Source organism: Coregonus clupeaformis, unplaced genomic scaffold, assembly GCF_020615455.1.
Source record: "Coregonus clupeaformis isolate EN_2021a unplaced genomic scaffold, ASM2061545v1 scaf0086, whole genome shotgun sequence".
Taxonomy (NCBI): Eukaryota; Metazoa; Chordata; class Actinopteri; order Salmoniformes; family Salmonidae; genus Coregonus; species Coregonus clupeaformis.
Window position 1 is genome coordinate 293,515 of NW_025533541.1, and position 19,982 is coordinate 313,496.

Here is a 19,982-nt window from a genome sequence, read left to right on the forward strand (position 1 = left end):
GGGGGCCTGACAGCATAGTGATGGATAGGGGTCCTCACAGGCCCACAAATTCCAGAGCAAACAGAAGCGGCTGCCAAGGCCCTGAACCGCTCCCAAAACGTGCCAGTTTGCAGAAAACACAGACTGTGCAAGGGGAGTGGGAGGTAGGGAGAAAAAGAGAGGGAGGGAATGATTGGAGTGTGTGTCTGTGTCTGTGGACTTTGATAAGTGCAAAAATCAAAACACAAACTGATGTCATTACCATGGCAACATCAAATGATTGTCCACAATACCTCATATTGGCAGGATAGGATCTATTTTCATAAAACATTCAAGTTTTCCTCTGAGAAGTTCAGAGTGCCCCTTCCATGCAAAACATTCTCATCTCCAAGTGATGCCCATATCACATCTCTGTTTCCAGTAACTACATTTCCCCTCTCACTGTTAGCAGTGATGGAGATCAAACTGAACATTCACAAAGATGGATCGTAGGCTACACATGAAATCGGCGCAATGCTACATTTTTATTAATGCAACACCTTGGGGTCAAACGAGCAGAGAAACACATTACATATCATTTTGTGTTGGTTACTTTACCAAGACAATATCTTAAAGTTTAATCCTCTATGAACATTAAATTAGATCACCATATTTTAATTAAAACTGGACAATTTCTGCAGCATTAAACACATACTTTTGTTTACACGTGAAACCAACCTTCACTGTTGTGTTTGCACTAAAATACTATATATCTGTTAGTAACATTAAAGGATCTCAGAGCTGGGTTGGAAAAAAATGAAACAATTTAGGAAGGCGCCAGGCGATCAGTATTGCTATTCCAGAAAGGGGGGAAAGCAGTCCAGCCAAGGGTATCTTGCTCCAGAGACCGAGTCAGTATATTTAAAACTTAATCTATTCACTTTGCTGCAGTGACATGCTTGCTGCTGATCACAGGACCGAACAAAAATGTTATCTGGGCCAAAGCCTTTGCTCTCATTCTCCATCTCTCTTCATTCATTCTTTCATACCGAAGTCTTTCATTTGTCAAATTTACATTCTGCAATATATCTTACATATAACTTTGTCAATGTGATTTTGATCAATAATTGTCAAAAATTGATTTTAATGTCTTCAATATGGAGGTTTATACAAGAGCAACATGAATGCTATGTGTGTTTATGCTTTCCTGTTAAAATGTAAACATCTCTTGAGCTTTCCTACCTGAGTTGAGGAGGCGTCTTTAAGCAGTGATACTACAGTAGTTCTGTCATCTTTTGAAATGCAATCAGCGCCTCTCATTTTCAGTTGAAAGAAGTAATTATAATTTTGAATTAGACTGCAAAATCAACAGAGGAATATGTTAATTTGTGGGTTATTTCAATTATATTTAATATTTCATGGTTAGACATGAGCATAATCAAGTAATTATTTGTCTAGGAAATACTATTCAGCTGGATAACAAGATATTATATTTTGAGGAATAACAACGCAATATTGAAATAACTATTTAAATGTAAATTTGTTAGTAAATAACTGTTTATAGATTTAAATATCAATTTAAAACAAAATGGCAAAAAGCACAATTATTTCCAATGCTGCTACTTCCTGTTTTTGGACTGTTTCTGTAAATGTACACTGCTCATTAACATATCCCCACACACTCCTCCCATACACACACCAAGATCAAGAACACACCTCCCCTCCCCGCACATAAACATACACAGCCCCCCCCCAAAAAAAAGGCAAAGAGTTATATTTGAAAGGAAAAAGCGCTCTTTACAGCCACTTTAAAGCAGATGACCACCAGCCTGCACACACAGTGGGGGAATACCCCCTGGGCCCCCCTTAATCACAACAACCATCATCTGGTAACACAATCAAAAAGTGATGGAGCACAGGAATTGAGAGAAAGAGAGATGAAGAGAGACGGAGAGAAGAGGCAGGGGAGTGTGCTTTACTCACCCAGCCACTGAGGTTGAGATGCCAGCAGCCGATCTGCTGGAGGAGGGAGAGCCCTGGGGCGAGGACTCCTCCTCTGGCTCCCCTCTCCTCCGGCCCCGCTAAAACACCATCCCTCAGGTACATGACCCCCTGCTCTCCTTTCACCTGCCTCCCACTTCTCCTTCCTCACTACGGCCTCCCTTTCTTCTTCCTCCTCTACTTCTTCTTCTTTGTCTTTTCTTAGCCCTCAGTTCTTCTTCCCCCAAAGTACTGGAGTGTGTGCGGCTGGGCATGTGTGTGTCCCTCAAACTGGCATCCTCATCGCCACACGACTGGCCTACTGTTTTCCCCGGGTTTTGTGACTGGAGGCACCACAGGCGTATGTCTCTAAAGATCCACGGATGGGGCTCAGAGTCTGGGGCCTAGTGGCCTGCCCCCCCCGTACCTCCCCTAAAACAGCCTGAGGATTCCTCAGCTTCCTCCACCACTCTCAGCAGCCCTTTGCAGCCTCCTCTCTCAGGAAAGTTTGTGCCGGTCACAAGAAATGAATGCGAGAACACAAACCGAGGCGAGAAAAAAAGATCAAGCGCTACTTCCCAGCAGTGCAGAGAAGTGTTCCCACAAGCAACAAACAAGAAAAAATATACACCCCAAAAATGTTTTGTTATTACTCAACTCCCAGATTGCACGCTTGTATGTGTGTATACGTGTGTGTGTGTATATATGGGTGTGTATGTGGGTGTGGGCTCTGCCGTCCCTCCAGGATGCCCAGAGTCGAACTGGCAGCTTGAAAAGCTTTGGCTACAACAAGGTGAAGTGAGCAAGGCAAGAGGAAAGAGACAAAGAGGAGCGAGGGGGAGAAAAAAAGAGAAAGAAACAACATCCACAAAGGGAGGGCAGGCTCAGCAAACTGTGGCCAACAGTCACTTATCCGTGTGATACTGACAGTCCCCTGTCCAACCCCACTTTCCAGGGGGGAAGGAGAATACGAGAAAGAAAGGTATTTGTCTTCCCTTTGACATGGACGTGACATCTACGTGGGGTTTTCTTTCAGTTTTTTCCTGTCCTACAATACTGAAGATGGGAGGATGGACGATTCCACCGTCAAACTCTTCCTGAGCTCTCTGTGTGAGAAGATCGACTAAGCAAGGCCTAATGCAAGGCCTAAAGCCTCCACACCCCCTACTGTCCTCCTTCTCTTAAACGTTATTATCTTGAGATAATTTCCTCTGAATATTCGGGCCCCACAACCATGCTCCTGTCCCCAACTCTTTGCAGACTCTTAGCACTTCCAGGGCCTTTGACCAGGGAAAGCATACCCAGGAGACGTAGAAACCAATTAACAAGCAGGATGAATTAACTAATTGCACTACAACCTGCTTCACCAAGGGTTAATTAGATATTTTATTTTAAATATAAAATGTTGGTTCCTAATAAATCTATAATTATACGGTTATCATTGTAATATTACTTAGTGACAAAAAAAAGTCGGTGGAATTGACCTACGGTATACTCCAAACACATTGTCACTTAAATTTACCTGGTGATAATGAATCTAAAAAAATATTTAAAATATAGGGCCAACTGAAAAGGCGGTCCAGTATATTTCAATATCTGAGTAACAATAAGACGTATAAAAATGACAACAACGGAAACAAAATCCTACCGCATGGCTTTTATCCAACTATTTTATTTCAAGAAGTTTTTTCACTTTGTTTCTCTTTTTTTTTTGCCCTGCTCTCCTCTGGCCTTCGCCAGGCAGTCCTGAGGCCCTTAATGCCAAAACAAAGCCCTGGGAATGTCCTTTACACGGCTCCCACAAAAGCAACGAGGCTCCGGGCTTGACAAGTAAATGAACCCCTCACAACGTGGCGGCTAATTGCCTTCCCTCCCTCCATTCAACTCGGCCGCCACACTCCCGTGACCTCCTTTGTCCCATGTGCACTTTCTTAAGTAAACTGTCAGTTCGCACGCAAATGATGGACAGCTCCCAATCCGCCGGGCCACAATGGCAACAGTGCGACCAACAGGAGAGACTACTCCTCTGAAAAAAGAGAGAAATAAAAGACCCTCTATCCCACTCCACTGTCTCCGGCATTCGCTCTAGACTAAAAAGTGTGCAAGAAAAGAAATGACAGAGAGGAAAGTCTGTAGAAAGAGAGGATACCGGAATGGACAACAATGGATGGCGACCGTTACAAATCCCACTCATTTGGACTTAACTTTGAGGAATACAAGACAGGACACTAAATGAAAATGATTGGCATAAACTCAAAGAGATGCTCCTAATCTACATACCATGATAATTGATTTAATAGAAAATGTACTTATAATACAAATTGAGTTTCATGATCTAAAATTCATTTTTTTGAATACGTTTCAAAATTATTTAAAGAACAATAACTATCAAAATTGCTATTTAAAATAAATAAATATAAAAATCCATTAGAAGAAACTGGAGTAAAAATACATGATATTTAGTAATTAACAGTAGTACAAAGCACTTGACTGATTTCATTACCTTAATCATAATTGTAATGATTTAATATCAATATCAATATGATTATTTTGACAAAATAATACATTATAATTTAAGATTAGTGTTGCCTTAGATAAAACCCTGTCAGACTGTCAGACAAAGCAATCAAACACTTCCTTTCAACATGTCACTTAGCAACTAAACTATTATAAATTGCCAAATGGAAGACATACAATAATGTCAATAAACTCCAATAAAATAATAATATTTAAAGCCAGATTTAAAGTCCACTCACATTAGTTGAACAAAAAAGCACAGGAGGTAATAAATAATGTTGAAGTCTTACCATTTAAAAGAGCTGTATTTGGGATGCTGCTCGGTTCCTGGTTAAAACAAGCATGCTGGCGCTCATGGTAGCGCACAGACTACAACAAGACGCCCATCACCATGTCATCCACTAATCCACTGGGGGGCAGCACCTCATCTACGACAGCCCCTCGCAAACCAAACGCCCGATCGACTGAGTCAATAACACACGAGCCCAAAGAAGAGGGAAAATGAACGGTGGCGCGCCAGCCAGCAATGGTAAGCAGATCCAGGTCCGACAGAGGAGAGAGCGAGCGCCCAAACCGGGCTGCTCACACTCAGCCCCCTCATTCCACACACACACACACACACACTCAGGCAGCTTTGCTCTCCTCCGCATCTGACCAGGAGTCCCTCTCTCCCCCTCGCCCATCTTCATATCCCCCCTAATAAGTTATTTCGTGTCCATCTCTCTTTCTTTGATAAGTTGAAAGAACAACAGAAAGAAGTGAGAGAAAGAAGTAAGAGAAAGAAGTGAGGGATAGGGAGAGAAGCTTTCCTTCGGCGGCTTGGCAGACATAAAGATCCTCGACTTTTCTATAGGAGTTGCCCTAACTTGGCTAAACTCAAGCAGTGGGGTGTCCCTCGTCATGTCATTAATCCCCAACGCTAGCCACGCTCCATTCAATAGGAGTCGGACGAAATAAAACACAAAATAAAAAAAATAAAAAAAAGCCAAAGAATGTAATCCAATGGCGCAGCGAGTGTGTGGTGTTGTGGCCCCGTTGCCCCCTGGTCCTGCCTGCCGGTAGCCCCAGATTTTGATGAAGGGACCCCGGAAAATACAACGACACCAAAAAGACCAACCAGACATTTATTAACAAAAGACCTGTCGCACTGTTACAGCTTTGCAACCTCTACTGTCGCCCTGTAATCTCCAAAGACAACCGAGAAGAAAAAGGAGCTCCAACTCCAAAGTCAAACAAAGCCAGAAGACAAGCTAACAACAGCAGTGAACAATAACAAAAATACTAATACATCGAAACAAGCCGTTATGGTTCCTAACGAACTGGCAAAGGGAAATAAAGCCCGGCCAACTGGTGGCTTGAAGAGAGGAAGCCCACTCTTAAAGCTGTGTTCAGACCATCCACCATACCACCGCTGTGAGCCTTTCAACCATAGCAGAAAAAAAGGACTATTGATCTTCAAATGGCGATAATTGAAAAGATCAAAAAGATTAAACAAAATCGAGAATGTGCTGACTTACCATGTTATGCTCTTTTTTTGGTTGCGAATTTCTGTAAAAAAAATTTAAATATTCGCTCAAAGATGCGGTATCGGAGGTGTCAAATTTTTTTTGCCGTCTCTTGATCGTATTACTTCCGCAGTCCTGGTTTCCAACGCGTCTGAACTTTTTCCTTTTCTCTTGTATTTTGTTTGTGGTACCCAGCTTTTTTTTCCCCTCCTTAAGACTTTAAAAGCCTTCAGCTCAGTAAAGCAGCACAAATTATCTTGCCACCTTGCGCAGCTCTGATGCTTTGGCCGCTAACTTTGGAAGGCCCTTTACTACTGCTTCAAAATTAGCATTGTCAAAGCAGTTAATGAATATTAATATTGTATTTGTCATTGGACCTGGCCCATTGCTGAACTCCAAGTCATCCATCAGGGACAAGATTAAGCACACAATTATTTCTGACTGACAGGGACCAAATCTGGGAGATTTTTTTCTCTCAGACAATTTAAAGAAAAAGACACAACATCATCTTAAGGTGCCTCCCTGGAGACAAGAGACAAGATGAATACACTTTTAATGAAGCACGATTTCATTGTGCGTGAGCTGGAGGAACGTTAGAAAAAAAGAGAAAGATATAAATATTCTGACTCAGGATTTTTACAGTTTTTACTGAAAGGACTGAAACCACAAATTACAAATATTTACTGTGACAGCAGTCCAAAATTATGATTTTTTTCTTCTTTTGATAGAATCTGAATTCTAAGGAACATTGCTCCCATCCTCATGGAATACCTTTTCCTGGGTGATTTCTAACATGAGTTGGAATGAAGAGGAATAAGCTACAGACACGAAATAGTAAATAATTCCTGCACAATTTTGCCATGAAACATTAATAAAAAACCTGGACTGCCAGCGCTCTACGCGGAGCCTGACACAGTGCCGACCGCTAAGGACCACACAGGTAGCCTTCCAGCACTACCCGCTACCAACATTTCAACTCTAACCGGGATACCCTTTCCCTTAACCATCAGAACCACCCGCTTACACCATTACAGTTCAAACCAGAGAACCTTTTCCCAACAGTCTGAAATGCATTAAGTACAACCCGGGATGTACATCAAACAACATGTCTGAAAAATCACATATTTTCTGATCGAGACTGGGCAGAATAATACCAAGTCGTAATAAAAACGTGTTTTCAAAAAACAGCGTCTTAATCACCAGCATTCTTACCTGCACCTGCCTCGCTGAGAAGTTAGCCGGGTAACAATGCCATTTAGTTCAGTCCTACTGTTAATCCAACATCTATTGTAAATGCTTAAGAAAAAATGATTTTGCCCCCAAAAAACGTTTTGTCTTCTCATCCATGAGGCGTAAGAACTCGTTCGATAACAGTTATTTTTACCATCTTTGAGGTGCTTTCACTGCTTTCACTTTCCAGTTATCGGTCAGGTGGGCGACCAAAGTATGAACCTTTTTTATGGGCATATTAAGACTTTCTATCTTTTCTCTGGAAAATACCACTATGAAATATAGTAAAAAGGTGCTGAGGGGGGTGTACGAAAAATGACAGATGTGGGGCACTAATGCCACCGGCCGGTGAATTGGTGAAGGTCGGGGGTCAAGCTGTGGGCGCATCTTGGAGTGTCGGGCCCCTGCCGACCACCCCGCCGGACCCCTAATACCATTAGCAACCCTTAGATGAACATTCTAAATTGGGCTTTTGTTCTCAAGGTGCCGATCCGACCCCAACAGCCCACCGGCACTACCGCCCCAAAATACAGATGGTAGTGTCTTTTATCGAAATGAAGAAAGCAGCTTAGGACCGACCGCTCCATATCTACATTTTACTGCGCCTCGAAAAGCCGTCGGCATCGCCGTGATTTTTATCGAGTGTTTTTATTTTTAGATAAGTATCGTATATAGCTGTAATTTTCATAAGAGATGTATATTATTTTACCTCACTTATGGTTAGTGGGAAATATCATATTTTGATATTGCTTTAAAAAATTTAGAACATAGTCAATAATTTTTTTATCTACTGCTATATTTAGAGTTCTACTTCAACATGGGAGAACATTTCGTTCTAAAATGTTAGAATATTTTCCAAACATAGCAGTAATAGATGAATATATGCTGAATTTTACAACATAATTGTGTGTTCCTGATAGATCTACAGTATTTTGTAATTTTACATCAATATACATGTTTATGTCTATGAATAATAATAATAATAAAAAATTTATAACAAAATTAGACACTATACAAATATAATTCTTATTGGATAATGAATGATGTAATTGCACTGACACCGACACACAACCAAACTAATTAGGTGTTCACCGGAGCCGGTCTTTAAGAGTAAACAGTGATCAGAGAACCCCTCCACATCTTAATGCATGTTGAGAGTCTAAAACAGGTCCAATCTAGGTGAAGAGAAGGAGAGGAGAGCAGGCAGCTCTGTGGCCCAGCATGATCACATCAGCACTAGTATCAAATTAACTCTCCGACTTTGAAACTTATTGATCTGCTATTAAGACACTAGTGAACTTGATGAAGTGAGTGCTGTAGGTGACTCGGGGACTTCAAAGTCTCGTGCCAGCCACATAAAACAAGCTGCTTTGATCCCGCCTCGGATCTAGAGAGGGGGCTTCTGAGGAACCCCCCAATTCGTCTCCTCTCTCCTCTACTCTCCTCTCCTCTCCCACTCACCCGAGGCCCGGGCTTCAATACCGGCTCTCTCTTTCTCTCCATCTCTCTCCGGCAGCCTGGAGAACTGGCACACCACTACCGTACAACCATACACTGTTAATTGTACATTTTCAAGGGAATGATTAACATGGAGAATACGGTAGATTTTACAGTGGTGCAGATCTCCCTGCTGATTCACACAAACACACACACTGTTTGACTGCATGCTACGATCCATAAACAAGTCACATTCACGTCGGCTCCGCTGCCGCTTCTAAAGATGTCACCATTACAATTCACTGCTGATAATGAGGGGAGTCTCCTGACCGAGTTTACAGTATGAAGTAGTGTATGGATAAGAGGAACAATGCAGAATGCTAGATATAGCAATGCTATTGTGTGGTAAAATTCCCCCTCTGCCCAAGGCAAGTCTTCACACCCACATTAGATACTGCACACTGCCAATCATACCTGGGATTTTTTTTTCTCCTTTTGTGCCACTGGGTGGAGGTAGTAGTTGATGTTTTCAGTTCACACTAAATCACAATTACATACTGAGAAATAAACAAATCCAGACAAGCCCGTGGAACTCCATATTTTCCGGGCAAACCCTCTACAGAGCCTACATCAATGTACATAACACACAAAAAGCAGAGTCTAACCCACTCAGTAGAAGCCCTAGCTAGATGCTTTCTCTATTCCACTACTAGAAGAGATGGGAAATAGATTTCAACAAGCCCCACTGTAAACACAAGAGGTATAAGATCTCAGGTTCTGCCTCCATTCCTCTACTAACCTAAAAAGGCAGATTAAATCAATATTAATGACTCAATTAATAATCGGCAACACAGTGTTTGCGCTCAGGCTCCAGTGCTAAAGAGATGTGTGTGTCTACATGTGTGTGTGTGTGTGGCTGCACTTGGAGTGCCAGGGCTAAGCTGTGTCTGTTTAATTAAGAGGGGTAAACAGATGACAAATGTGAGACAGTTAAACATTTAATGTGTGTTTATCTCCCCCCTCTCGCACTCATTTATTTACTTCAGAGGAGACTCAGAGTGGGTGGCGTTAAAGACTGATGGGAGAGATGCCGGTGGATTAAAACACTGCCGCCGCACTACCGTGACAGCCAGCAGGCAACACAGAGAGATTTCCTGCCAATTGTTTTGACATTTTTTACTGTTCAACTTCATTCTGTTTGATAAAAAGAGAGGGATTATACAATGAATTGAATAAGTAAAAAGACTTACGCTACTATACAGCTGTTGTGAGAGGCAACAATTAAATTGGTTTCGAATTTGATGACATTATGACATTGAATGACGAAGAACATTTAAATTAGATTTTCTATTTCAAATAATATCAAGTGAATTGACAATATAAAATATTGCTTGAACGTTCATGATCGCATTCTCCATGCAAGTAAGATCACCTGGCAATGAGAGATTTTTTTCTTCTTCTAACGCTTCCTATCTTGCATTGATGATGTGCCAAGAGTCAATGTCAAAAGCGAGCTGCACTAGACCCGTAGTAAATGCAGAACGAGCAACGCCTGCGGCACACACATCCTTTTCTTAACCCAATTGCACTATCTAACTAAAAGTTATCATTTCCATTGTGACAATGTTAAAGTAAAAAAAAAAAAAAAGATATGTATGGGGATGGATAGAGGAAGGGGAGGCAAGGGAGAAAAAACCAAAGAAGAAGAAGAGCAGGAGGAAGAGGGGGGGGGGAAGAGCTCTGTGCCACGAGCATATATAAGAGAACTTTCACCAATTAGTGGGGAGAAACGGGAGAGGGTGATGCCGCAGCACCGGCACTCAAAGAGCCAGGCCTCGCGGCGCGAAGCTGTCATGTCGGCAGGATTGATCAACAGGCCTGCTATTTCTAATGGCATGTTGTCATGAAGCCGCAGCCATGGGGAGACACATGCCTCAGTCCTCGTAGACAGCAAAGTGTGTGTGTGTGTGTGTGTGTGTGTGTGTGAATTTGAAAGATAGGGTTGGGTGTATTGCAGCAACCATATATACCTATTCTGTGCCCATATATATTTTACTAACAATTTGAGAAAAGGCCTCAATTCCTCTTCCCCTCTCTTCCTTTCTACCTTACCCAAACCTGAAGTGTTCAAATGTGACAGGTGCGCCTGTACTGTTTCATTCTCACCTAGTCAACCCAAACAAAGCTTGTGTCAGTGCAATGACTGCAAAAAATAAAATGTATAATATTGTAAAAAATGTAAAAAATAATGAATATATATATATATATATATATATATATATACAGTTGAAGTCGGAAGTTTACATACACCTTAGCCAAATACATTGAAACTCAGTTTTTCACAATTCCTGACATTTAATCCTAGTAGAAATTCCCTGTTTTAGGTCAGTTAGGATCACCACTTTATTTTAAGAATGTGAAATGTCAGAATAATAGCAGAGAGAATGATTTATTTCAGCTTTTATTTCTTTCATCACATTCCCAGTGGGTCAGAAGTTTACATACACTCAATTAGTATTTGGTAGCATTGCCTTTAAATTGTTTAACTTGGGCCAAACGTTTCGGGTAGCCTTCCACAAGCTTCCCACAATAAGTTGGGTGCATTTTGGCCCATTCCTCCTGACATAGCTGGTGTAACTGAGTCAGGTTTGTAGGCCTCCTTGCTCGCACACACTTTTTCAGTTCTGCCCACAAATATTCTATAGGATTGAGGTCAGGGCTTTGTGATGGCCACTCCAATACCTTGACTTTGTTGTCCCTAAGCCATTTTGCCACAACTTTGGAAGTATGCTTGGGGTCATTGTCCATTTGGAAGGCCTATTTGCTTTAACTTCCTGACTGATGTCTTGAGATGTTGCTTCAATATATCCACATCATTTTCCTTCCTCCTGATGCCATCTATTTTGTGAAGTGCACCAGTCCCTCCTGAAGCAAAGCACCCCCACAGCATGATGCTGCCACCTCTGTGCTTTACGGTTGGGATGGTGTTCGGCTTGCAAGCCACCCCCTTTTTCCTCCAAACATAACGATGGTAATTATGGCCAAACAGTTATATTTTTGTTTCATCAGACCAGAGGACATTTCTCCAAAAAGTACAATCTTTGACCTCATGTGCAGTTGCAAACCGTGTCTGGCTTTTTTATGGCGGTTTTGGAGCAGTGGCTTCTTCCTTGCTGAGCGGCCATTCAGGTTATGTCGATATAGGACTCATTTTACTGTGCATATAGATACTTTTGTACCTGTTTCCTCCAGCATCTTCACAAGGTCCTTTGCTGTTGTTCTGGGATTGATTTGCACTTTTCGTACCAAAGTACTTTCATCTCTAGGAGACAGAACGCGTCTCCTTCCTGAGCGGTATGACGGCTGCATGGTCCCATGGTGTTTATACTTGCGTACTATTGTTTTTACAGATGAACGTGGTACCTTCAGGCGTTTGGAAATTGCTCCCAAGGATGAACTAGACTTGTGGAGGTCTACAATTTTTTTTTCTGAGGTCTTGGCTGATTTCTTTTGATTTTCCCATGATGTCAAGAAAAGAGGCACTTAGTTTGAAGGTAGGCCTTGAAATACATCCACAGGTACACCTCCAATTGACTCAAATGATGTCAATTAGCCTATCAGAAGCTTCTAAAACCATGACATCATTTTCTGGAATTTTCCAAGCTGTTTAAAGGCACAGTCAACTTAGTGTATGTAAACTTCCGACTTCAACTGTATATACACACACACACACACACACACACACACACACACACACACACACACACATATATTAACCAATCAGTAGTTCAATTTGTGAAATTAAAATACACTAAATAGAAGATGTGTTTCAGCTTTGATGCAATTTTTTATTCCACTTTCATAACAATCATAAGTATCTATTTCATTGAGCTATACATTATTGTCTCAATCAAGAGGCTATGATATGCTGCATTAAGTTTGCAAAAATATTTATACTATCATCTGAAAAGCATCTTAATTGATTAAAGCTCATTTACTGAAAATCTAGCAGATAAAGAAAATGTATAATGGAATAATGGAAAACGGTTCTCGGAACATCTACAGAAAAACGACGCAATCAAACAAAGGAAATTGTTCAATAAAAAATTAGACACGTTGTTTAGTTTTTCAGTAATGCGGCAACAGTAACAAGAAGGCTTGCTTCATTTCTAGCCTTTGCGACCTCACGGTGGCATCACTAACGATAAAAAGTCAAATAAAAGTTACAGAACTTTCGAGTTCAAGATATCGCTAGCTACTTGGAGTGCATGTCACGTATAGGTAACCTTTTTATCGGGCCTGCCTCTGGTCTCATCAGTCGATGAAATTCTCTGCCCGCGGCAGTGGCTTAGCCGAGGGACATGGACCAATAGAAAAATATTTCATTGTGTTAGCATTTCAAATGGCGAGTTGAGGGCGGGGGGGTATTTGGAGGGGTGAGGGAAAGAAGCACTAACCGATCATTGCCAGCGGAATTAATTGGCTATTCCAAAAATAATGTCCCTTACCCACGATCCTCGGAGGGCCGAACGCTAGCGGAGGGCACTTTTTTTTGTTCAGTGTCTTCAAAAAGAGGACTGCTTGGGGGTACTGGCCGTATTAGGGTTTTAGCTCAGTCCCCTAAAGACCGGGGGGAAATAATCAGAGGCGCTGAACCAAACTCGGCTAATCCGCACCCTAATTAAAAACTCTGAAACCCCAAAACACCTCACAGTAATGCCAGTCGAAATAAAATGGAGTGATAAAAGGTCGGAACATCGAATTATTCTGAAGATTAAAACAATTAATAATAATAATAATAATAATAATGATAATAATAAAGAGAACAAAAAATATACAGAGATCATTTTTGAACAAGGGACTGCACTCGGCTTTCAGCCAATGCTAGATAAATGGCTCAAGATGGAACAACCATGGTGGTGCTTCGATCCTTTTATTCAAGGGGATTTAGGTTTGAGCTCTGTTACACATCGCCCAAGCATATGCAATGACCCCAACTGATATCGGTGCATCTTTTAGCCATATCTTAATCTAACGTTTTTAAAGCTCTGTGGCTTTTCAGACTCAAAACAGCATTAAGAATGAGCATTGTTTGGAGCGAGGGGGGGGAGGCAGCCCTGGGAGACGATTCCACAGAATTGTTAGGCCTGGTCCGGGGCAGGAGCCCTCTGGATAAACAGCTGCTTATGCGCACGAATCAGCAACTCTATAGAGCAAAGTGGGAAAACAAAACACCAAAAACAAACAGGCCAAAAAAAAGAGATCCAGATTAGGAGGGGAACCATCCCAAATGCTACATCTCTCCATATCGATAGTTTTAGGCCTACAGCATGCAGGGTGTCAATTCCCCCCTCCCCCCCGAAGACGAACGTGCGAATTTGCAGTGGTCCCCATTACACACCTCCCCTTCGCTCATTGTGAATTCAGTCAACGAAGTCAATCTTATTAACTTCCGCGCTGGTTCACACATGACATTTTCTTCAATTTTCTCACCAACATCAAAAACATCAATTAGCAGCTGGAAAATGGGAAGGAGCGAATGACAGAGTCCGATAACGGACTTATTTGAAGCTGAGGGTAAATCTATTCTCCGGTTTCTGAATGTGTTCATTACAATTGCATTTTCAAAGAAGACCTCCAAGTAGCAAAGAAATTCAATTTATCTTCTAGAAATGTCCAAAAATAGTTATTTTTATTGTTATCCTGTGTCTATCTCTCGACCTCAGTGGGCAACACAAAGCATAGTGGTGCAATATTTTCAGTCTCTCATTATAACAGATCACAACTTCTTCCACAGAACTTGAAACCGTGTAACGCCAAATCCAACCCCCAAAATTGTTTCCTGTGATGGATTGAGACTCAGATAAAAAAATCTTTAACAAACCTATTGTCAAATAAAAATATAGACCTAGGCCTACTGTATAATTATTTAACATCTACTTTTATCCTAAAATAGTAATTAAATACACCAGATTTTATATAACTTGACAAATCTGAGGGAAAAATCTGTTTATTGTGTTTTATTGAGTTTGTTTTTAAGCTAATCATATCTTAAATTAAAGTTAAATTAGTTTATCCAAACTCCACTGTACTGACAAGTAGTCATGCAATGTAGCCTATGTGGCATGTTATGACACCCCCCTCATAGCTTTAAATGCAATATTTTTTACCCATTAATGGATCATGGATACATGATATGCTACACAAAAATTCAAATAAAATATGAAATAGTGTACATCAGCTCATTTCAATTGATAATTTCCAGATTTTTACGCATGACATCACAAAGTGCGTTGAAATATGAACCTGCACATTAATAAACCTTTCTTTGCCCAACTTTTCCCCTTTCCCAACATTGATGAGCATGTAACCCAATAAACCTTGGATAGTAACCTTTAAGTAAAAGTCTATTTTCTGCTGATATCCAAACATCGTCAGATGGCTTCCTCATGCTTGAGTTACATCTCCGAGGGGGTGAACAAAAGCAACTTTAGCAGCTGCGGAAAGACACTCGTAATGCGATGGGGGAGATCACATATAGAGACGCGGGGATCACGTTCCTGCGGCCCATTGATTTCTGATCTTTTGACATTATTTAGATGCTTTTTATTTTCTTGCCCGTCTTTTATTGCACATCACAAAAGACAGGGATGTCCAAACAAGTGACGGTGGGGATATCTACTATCTGTCAAAAGAGCAGGCTTTTCCCGGCACTGAAGCAGTGGAGTGCTCTGACATAGTGCCGAGAATCGTCGGGATGAAAATATCACTCTTTATAATGGGGCTAATCAGATTTCGGATGCTATTTGCCTTCTAGCCAAGGAGAGATGAGTTGTGTAGAGCAAGAGGGCTGTAACCAATACACTTCCCCTAGTCCATCAGAGTCTGCACCTCAAAAAGAAGTCGTTTAATACATCCATCTGAGAAGTAGCTATAGGCTACAAATCACACCGATGCAGAACTCAACTGAAATGTATGGTGACACATTTACCTGACTTTCTATGTACAAAATTGTAAATATAGCTAAAACAAACAAGCCGGCTAAATGCAGAACGAAACGAGTTAGAGGGCATTTGTAATACCTCTGCTAGATTAATGCTCAACATACAGCAGTGATCATTTCCATTAAGCAGGGATTTGATCATCTTCCCCATGTGCTTTCACAGGCCTGTTGCAGATTAGAGCACCGTGAAAATGGCCAAATGGTTCTGTTTATCTCCCTGTAATTATTTTGATGCAGATGACGGAGATTGTTTGAGCGGCTGTGTGTAAGGCTTGATGACGCACACATTTGTACACACAGTGAGATAAAGACCTCTACATGGACAAAGCTGAGTAGTGCCTCTAAATACCATTAACCCATTAGATTGTTTTAATAAAAACCTTACAAAAGGACTTACAGTAAGCGATTTGTTTTAGGTGAAAGAGCAGGTTCGAGCACACACAATGACCATCTTCAAGTCAAGTAATGACTGACAGTAATGTTCTGGTTTCTGGTGACGTGACACTAATGGACTTTCAATGAGGTAGAAAAACAGGCAAACTCGACGACCACGGCATGACGATTGCCATGCTAGCTGACACCGCTTCAATGGGCAATCAGGGCCACCCACACATCTCCCACGGCTTCAATTTTAAAGGAGAATTCATATTTCTTGTTCTTCCCAAAACATAACTATCAACAACAATCCAGTCAAAGATAAAGTATTTATTGAAGAGCACTCCATCATATTATTCCCATTACTTGCACATTGACAGTTTAAAAGAGTAATTACACACAAGCAAGGTAAACAAAATAATTTGCCAGTGAAAGGTATTGTCAGTAGGCTTAATGTAAAAAACGCTGTGTTTATATACTAACATCTATTATTCTCCTAAAGTCTTATAATCGGTCTTATAATTTGCAATAATAGAGGAACACAGCATTCTGTTTCATCCATTTAATTCCATGCATTTTACAAGCTTTCTTTTGATTGGCGCAATTGGTGATACCTTAGACTGCTATCTTTTCAAGACTATATTGAAGTGGCATCCAGGATAACCACTTACATAAACAAAGCACTATCCTTGAGTCTTGCTTTTCATAGTGTTCATAGGTCTGGACCAGGGTTTTCCAAACTCGGTCCTCAGGACCCCAAGGGGTGCACGTTTTGGTTTTTGCCCTAGCAGTACACAGCTGATTCAAATAATCAACTAACCATCAAGCTTTGATTATTTGAATCAGCTGTGTAGTGCTAGGGCAAAAACCAAAACGGGCACCCGGGGGGGGCCCCAGAACCGAGTTTGGGAATCCCTGGTCTAGACTCTAGGTCTATATAATCCTAGTGTTTATTAAAAAACAATGCTTATTTTAGTTAAACGCTCGACAGACGTGCTTATTTTCGATGAAAACAAGCAATCAATCTTAGAGTCGTTACTCTTTATAATCACTTCTATTTTCAGTCCATTAAAGTTTGGCCGTGTCAGATGATTACACCCTTCGTATCTACCTTTCCAATTACGTTTAGAGTTTGGGATTTACAAATGTGAACTTTCATGTCCTGTGTTGGCAGATAAGTCGCTGCTCCTGGCCATGAAAGCAGCGCTTTAATGAGTTGCACTAGGGTTAATTGGTTCGCTAAGATCCCCGAGTCATGTTTCTCAATATGAAATTAAGCCATTTCCTGGAGTTTCCACAACTTATTTAATTACAAACACTTCAGCCCAATTTCCATTTCCCACAGAGTTGAAAAAAAGGCTGTGTTAATCTCACCATGTCTGCTTGTTTGTTTACTTGTTTGTTTATTTGTTTGTTTATGCTGGTTGGTCTTACCCTGCATTCCCATGATTCCTGAACCGTCATATGTTCTTCATAGATACCCCATGGTGTACGAAGATCTCTTTCAGATAAACATCATCCACTGCCATGTGTACGTGCACAAGGCTGCATTTAGACAGGAAGCCCAATTCTGATTTTTTCCCCCATAAATTGGTCTTTTCACATCAGATCTTTTTCAGAGCTGATCTGATTGGTCATAAGACAAATGAGTGAAAAGAAAGATCAGAATTGGGCTGCCTGCCTACATGCAGCCGTGGTGTGGTGGCCCTCCTGTAGCTCAGTTGGTAGAGCATGGTGCTTGCAACGCCAGGGTTGTTGTTCAAATCCCACGGGGGGTCAGTATGAAAAATGTATGCACTCACTAACTGTAAGTCGCTCTGGATAAGAGCGTCTGCTAAATGACTAAAATGTAAAATGTAGAGAAAATGGCATGAGTCACCAATACGGTTCGGTCAACTTAGTGTTTCCCCTAGAATATGGTAGCTAGTGTTTGTCATAATGTTTTAGAAGGAAAAAATAACATCTCTCCCACCTTTTCACTCTCTCCATCTTACCACATACATACACAGACAGACAGACCCCCCCACACACACAACCAGTTAATCCCTCATAAACGACTGCACCAGTCACTTGCTATTAGGAACTACACGAGGTGAATCTGTCCGTATAAAATACCTTGTAATTAACACTGGTGCAAATGTGTTAAGGTTATCCTGTGGTAGAAGGGGTTCAGTACTCCTGACAGTGTAATTACGGGTTCCCCACAACGCACCAACCATCTCATTTAACATTGGTAATTCAATCCATCTTGATTTTCCCAGCACCGCCCCACTCATTGATGGATAGTTATCATTAGAGGGGGACAAAGCACTGAAACGACTGAGGCGTGTGTGTGTGTGTGTGTGTGTGTTGGGCCTAATGCCGGGGTGCAGGAGGATGCATCCTTTCAGACACACACTATTGCGGTCTATGAGCAGTCCTTTAACGTTAAATTACTGAGGGGTGTGTATGGAGAGATGGGACAGAGGGAACGCTTTGCGTCAGAGAGCAGGATGGATACTGGAAACACACACACATAAAAGTACACACACACACACACCTATATGAGCATACACACCACTTGGTTCCCAGTGACCCCAACACACAGAGAGGCTATGGTTCTACTCGGCACCCTTCTATAGCATGCTGCTCAGACTGCTGAGAGACGGCAGACACACACGCACGTCTCGTATTCGCAGCAGTCTGGTGTTACTCTATATATTCAGCCCCAGCCTGGCTGTATACATCTTCATTATATGCTGTGTTTATTTTCCTGCAGGGGGGAGTGGGGCGGAGAAGAGTCTCCTAGTCATCCCAGGGCAGCAGAAGGCCTCTCTAATGAATCTCTGCTAGACATTATGGGCTCTGTCTTACCCACTGCATTATCACACAACTCATGGCCAGCCGGCCCAAAAACCTCTCTAAACAGTGTGTCACATTTAAACAGGCACATGCTCACACACTATACAAGGCCAATAGGTCTCAATAGCTTCACATGAAGCACCGCTTGTTTGCATTATCGTAAAAATGATAATTCCTTTTATCATAATCAAGGTCCTACATATACATAGTCTATGGCCTATCTCTCTTCTAACACATGGGCATCTGAAAAACAACAACACGAATCCATTCGGGCAAAAGAGAATAAATAACTGAGGAGGTGGTGAAGAGGAACAAATGCCCAGAAAAGCGAGCCCAGTTGACGTGCGACTATAGCAGCACTGCGCTCAGCTCAATATGATTATCTCTCTCTCCTTTCTGGCCGCAGGTTTCGGGGTCAGCGGCGCCATACACACATGCCTGGCCTTGCCATTTCAATGATTGAATTGCTTCAGGAGCTCTCAATCGATTGTGTTCAGTGGCCCCAGAGAGGTCCCTGTGGAGAATGCCCACCACCGTCTCACCGTCCTGGGGGTGGGGTGGGGGGGAGCCCAGTCGCACAACCCGCCCCTATCCATTAAGCAGGAGCCGGTACCACCGGCAAGAGCAGCTCCAAAATGGCTGCCGCAACAGGCAGCGGCGCTTCATGTTTCTACCCTGAAACGCGGGGGCCTACTGCGGGGGGGTTTGTTTTGTTTTTTCTATTAGCAGGGATTTAAAAGGCATTTTGACACCTGGAGTTGTCGACACTTCCACAAAGATACTCGTGTTTTTACTGTCAAACTCTATTTAACGGTGGAGCACACAGTGGTTCAGTCAGGTGATGCTGCCTGGCTGAATGAGATTCTCAGGCTTGTGCTCTCTTGTTTTGTTGGCTCGTTGTGAGGGAGGAATGCGTTGCTATAGCCTCCAAACTCAGCGTGCACGCAAATACAGCACACAAACACACACATACACCATTTTGCGTATACTCACACATACACTATTCAATTACCCCTCACATGTAGGTCTATGTACTGTATGCCTCCATAGACATCAGTGCTGGCCTGCCTGCAGACCCTGCAGTTTGTTTAGCAACACTCCATTTGACGACGCCCGAAGGGTGCAATTAAGTCCAA

At 41.8% G+C, this 19,982-nt stretch overlaps 1 protein-coding gene across 21 annotated transcripts in view; it reads right to left on the bottom strand.

Moving 5' to 3' along the window:
* The window catches only part of LOC121549957 (transcription factor 7-like 2), a 119,910-nt gene that overhangs the window by 20,769 nt on the left and 79,159 nt on the right, over positions 1-19,982 (bottom strand). The window contains exon 1 of one of the 21 annotated variants that reach the window (XM_041863364.2): positions 1,942-2,339. The exons of 19 other annotated variants lie outside the window; for them this stretch is intronic. In XM_041863364.2, the coding sequence (XP_041719298.2) occupies positions 1,942-2,064 (123 nt within the window). In that variant the 5' untranslated portion in view covers positions 2,065-2,339. Of the gene's footprint in view, positions 1-1,941; positions 2,340-19,982 lie in introns of those variants that run through there. One more of the 21 variants, XM_041863071.2, reaches the window with a different exon arrangement.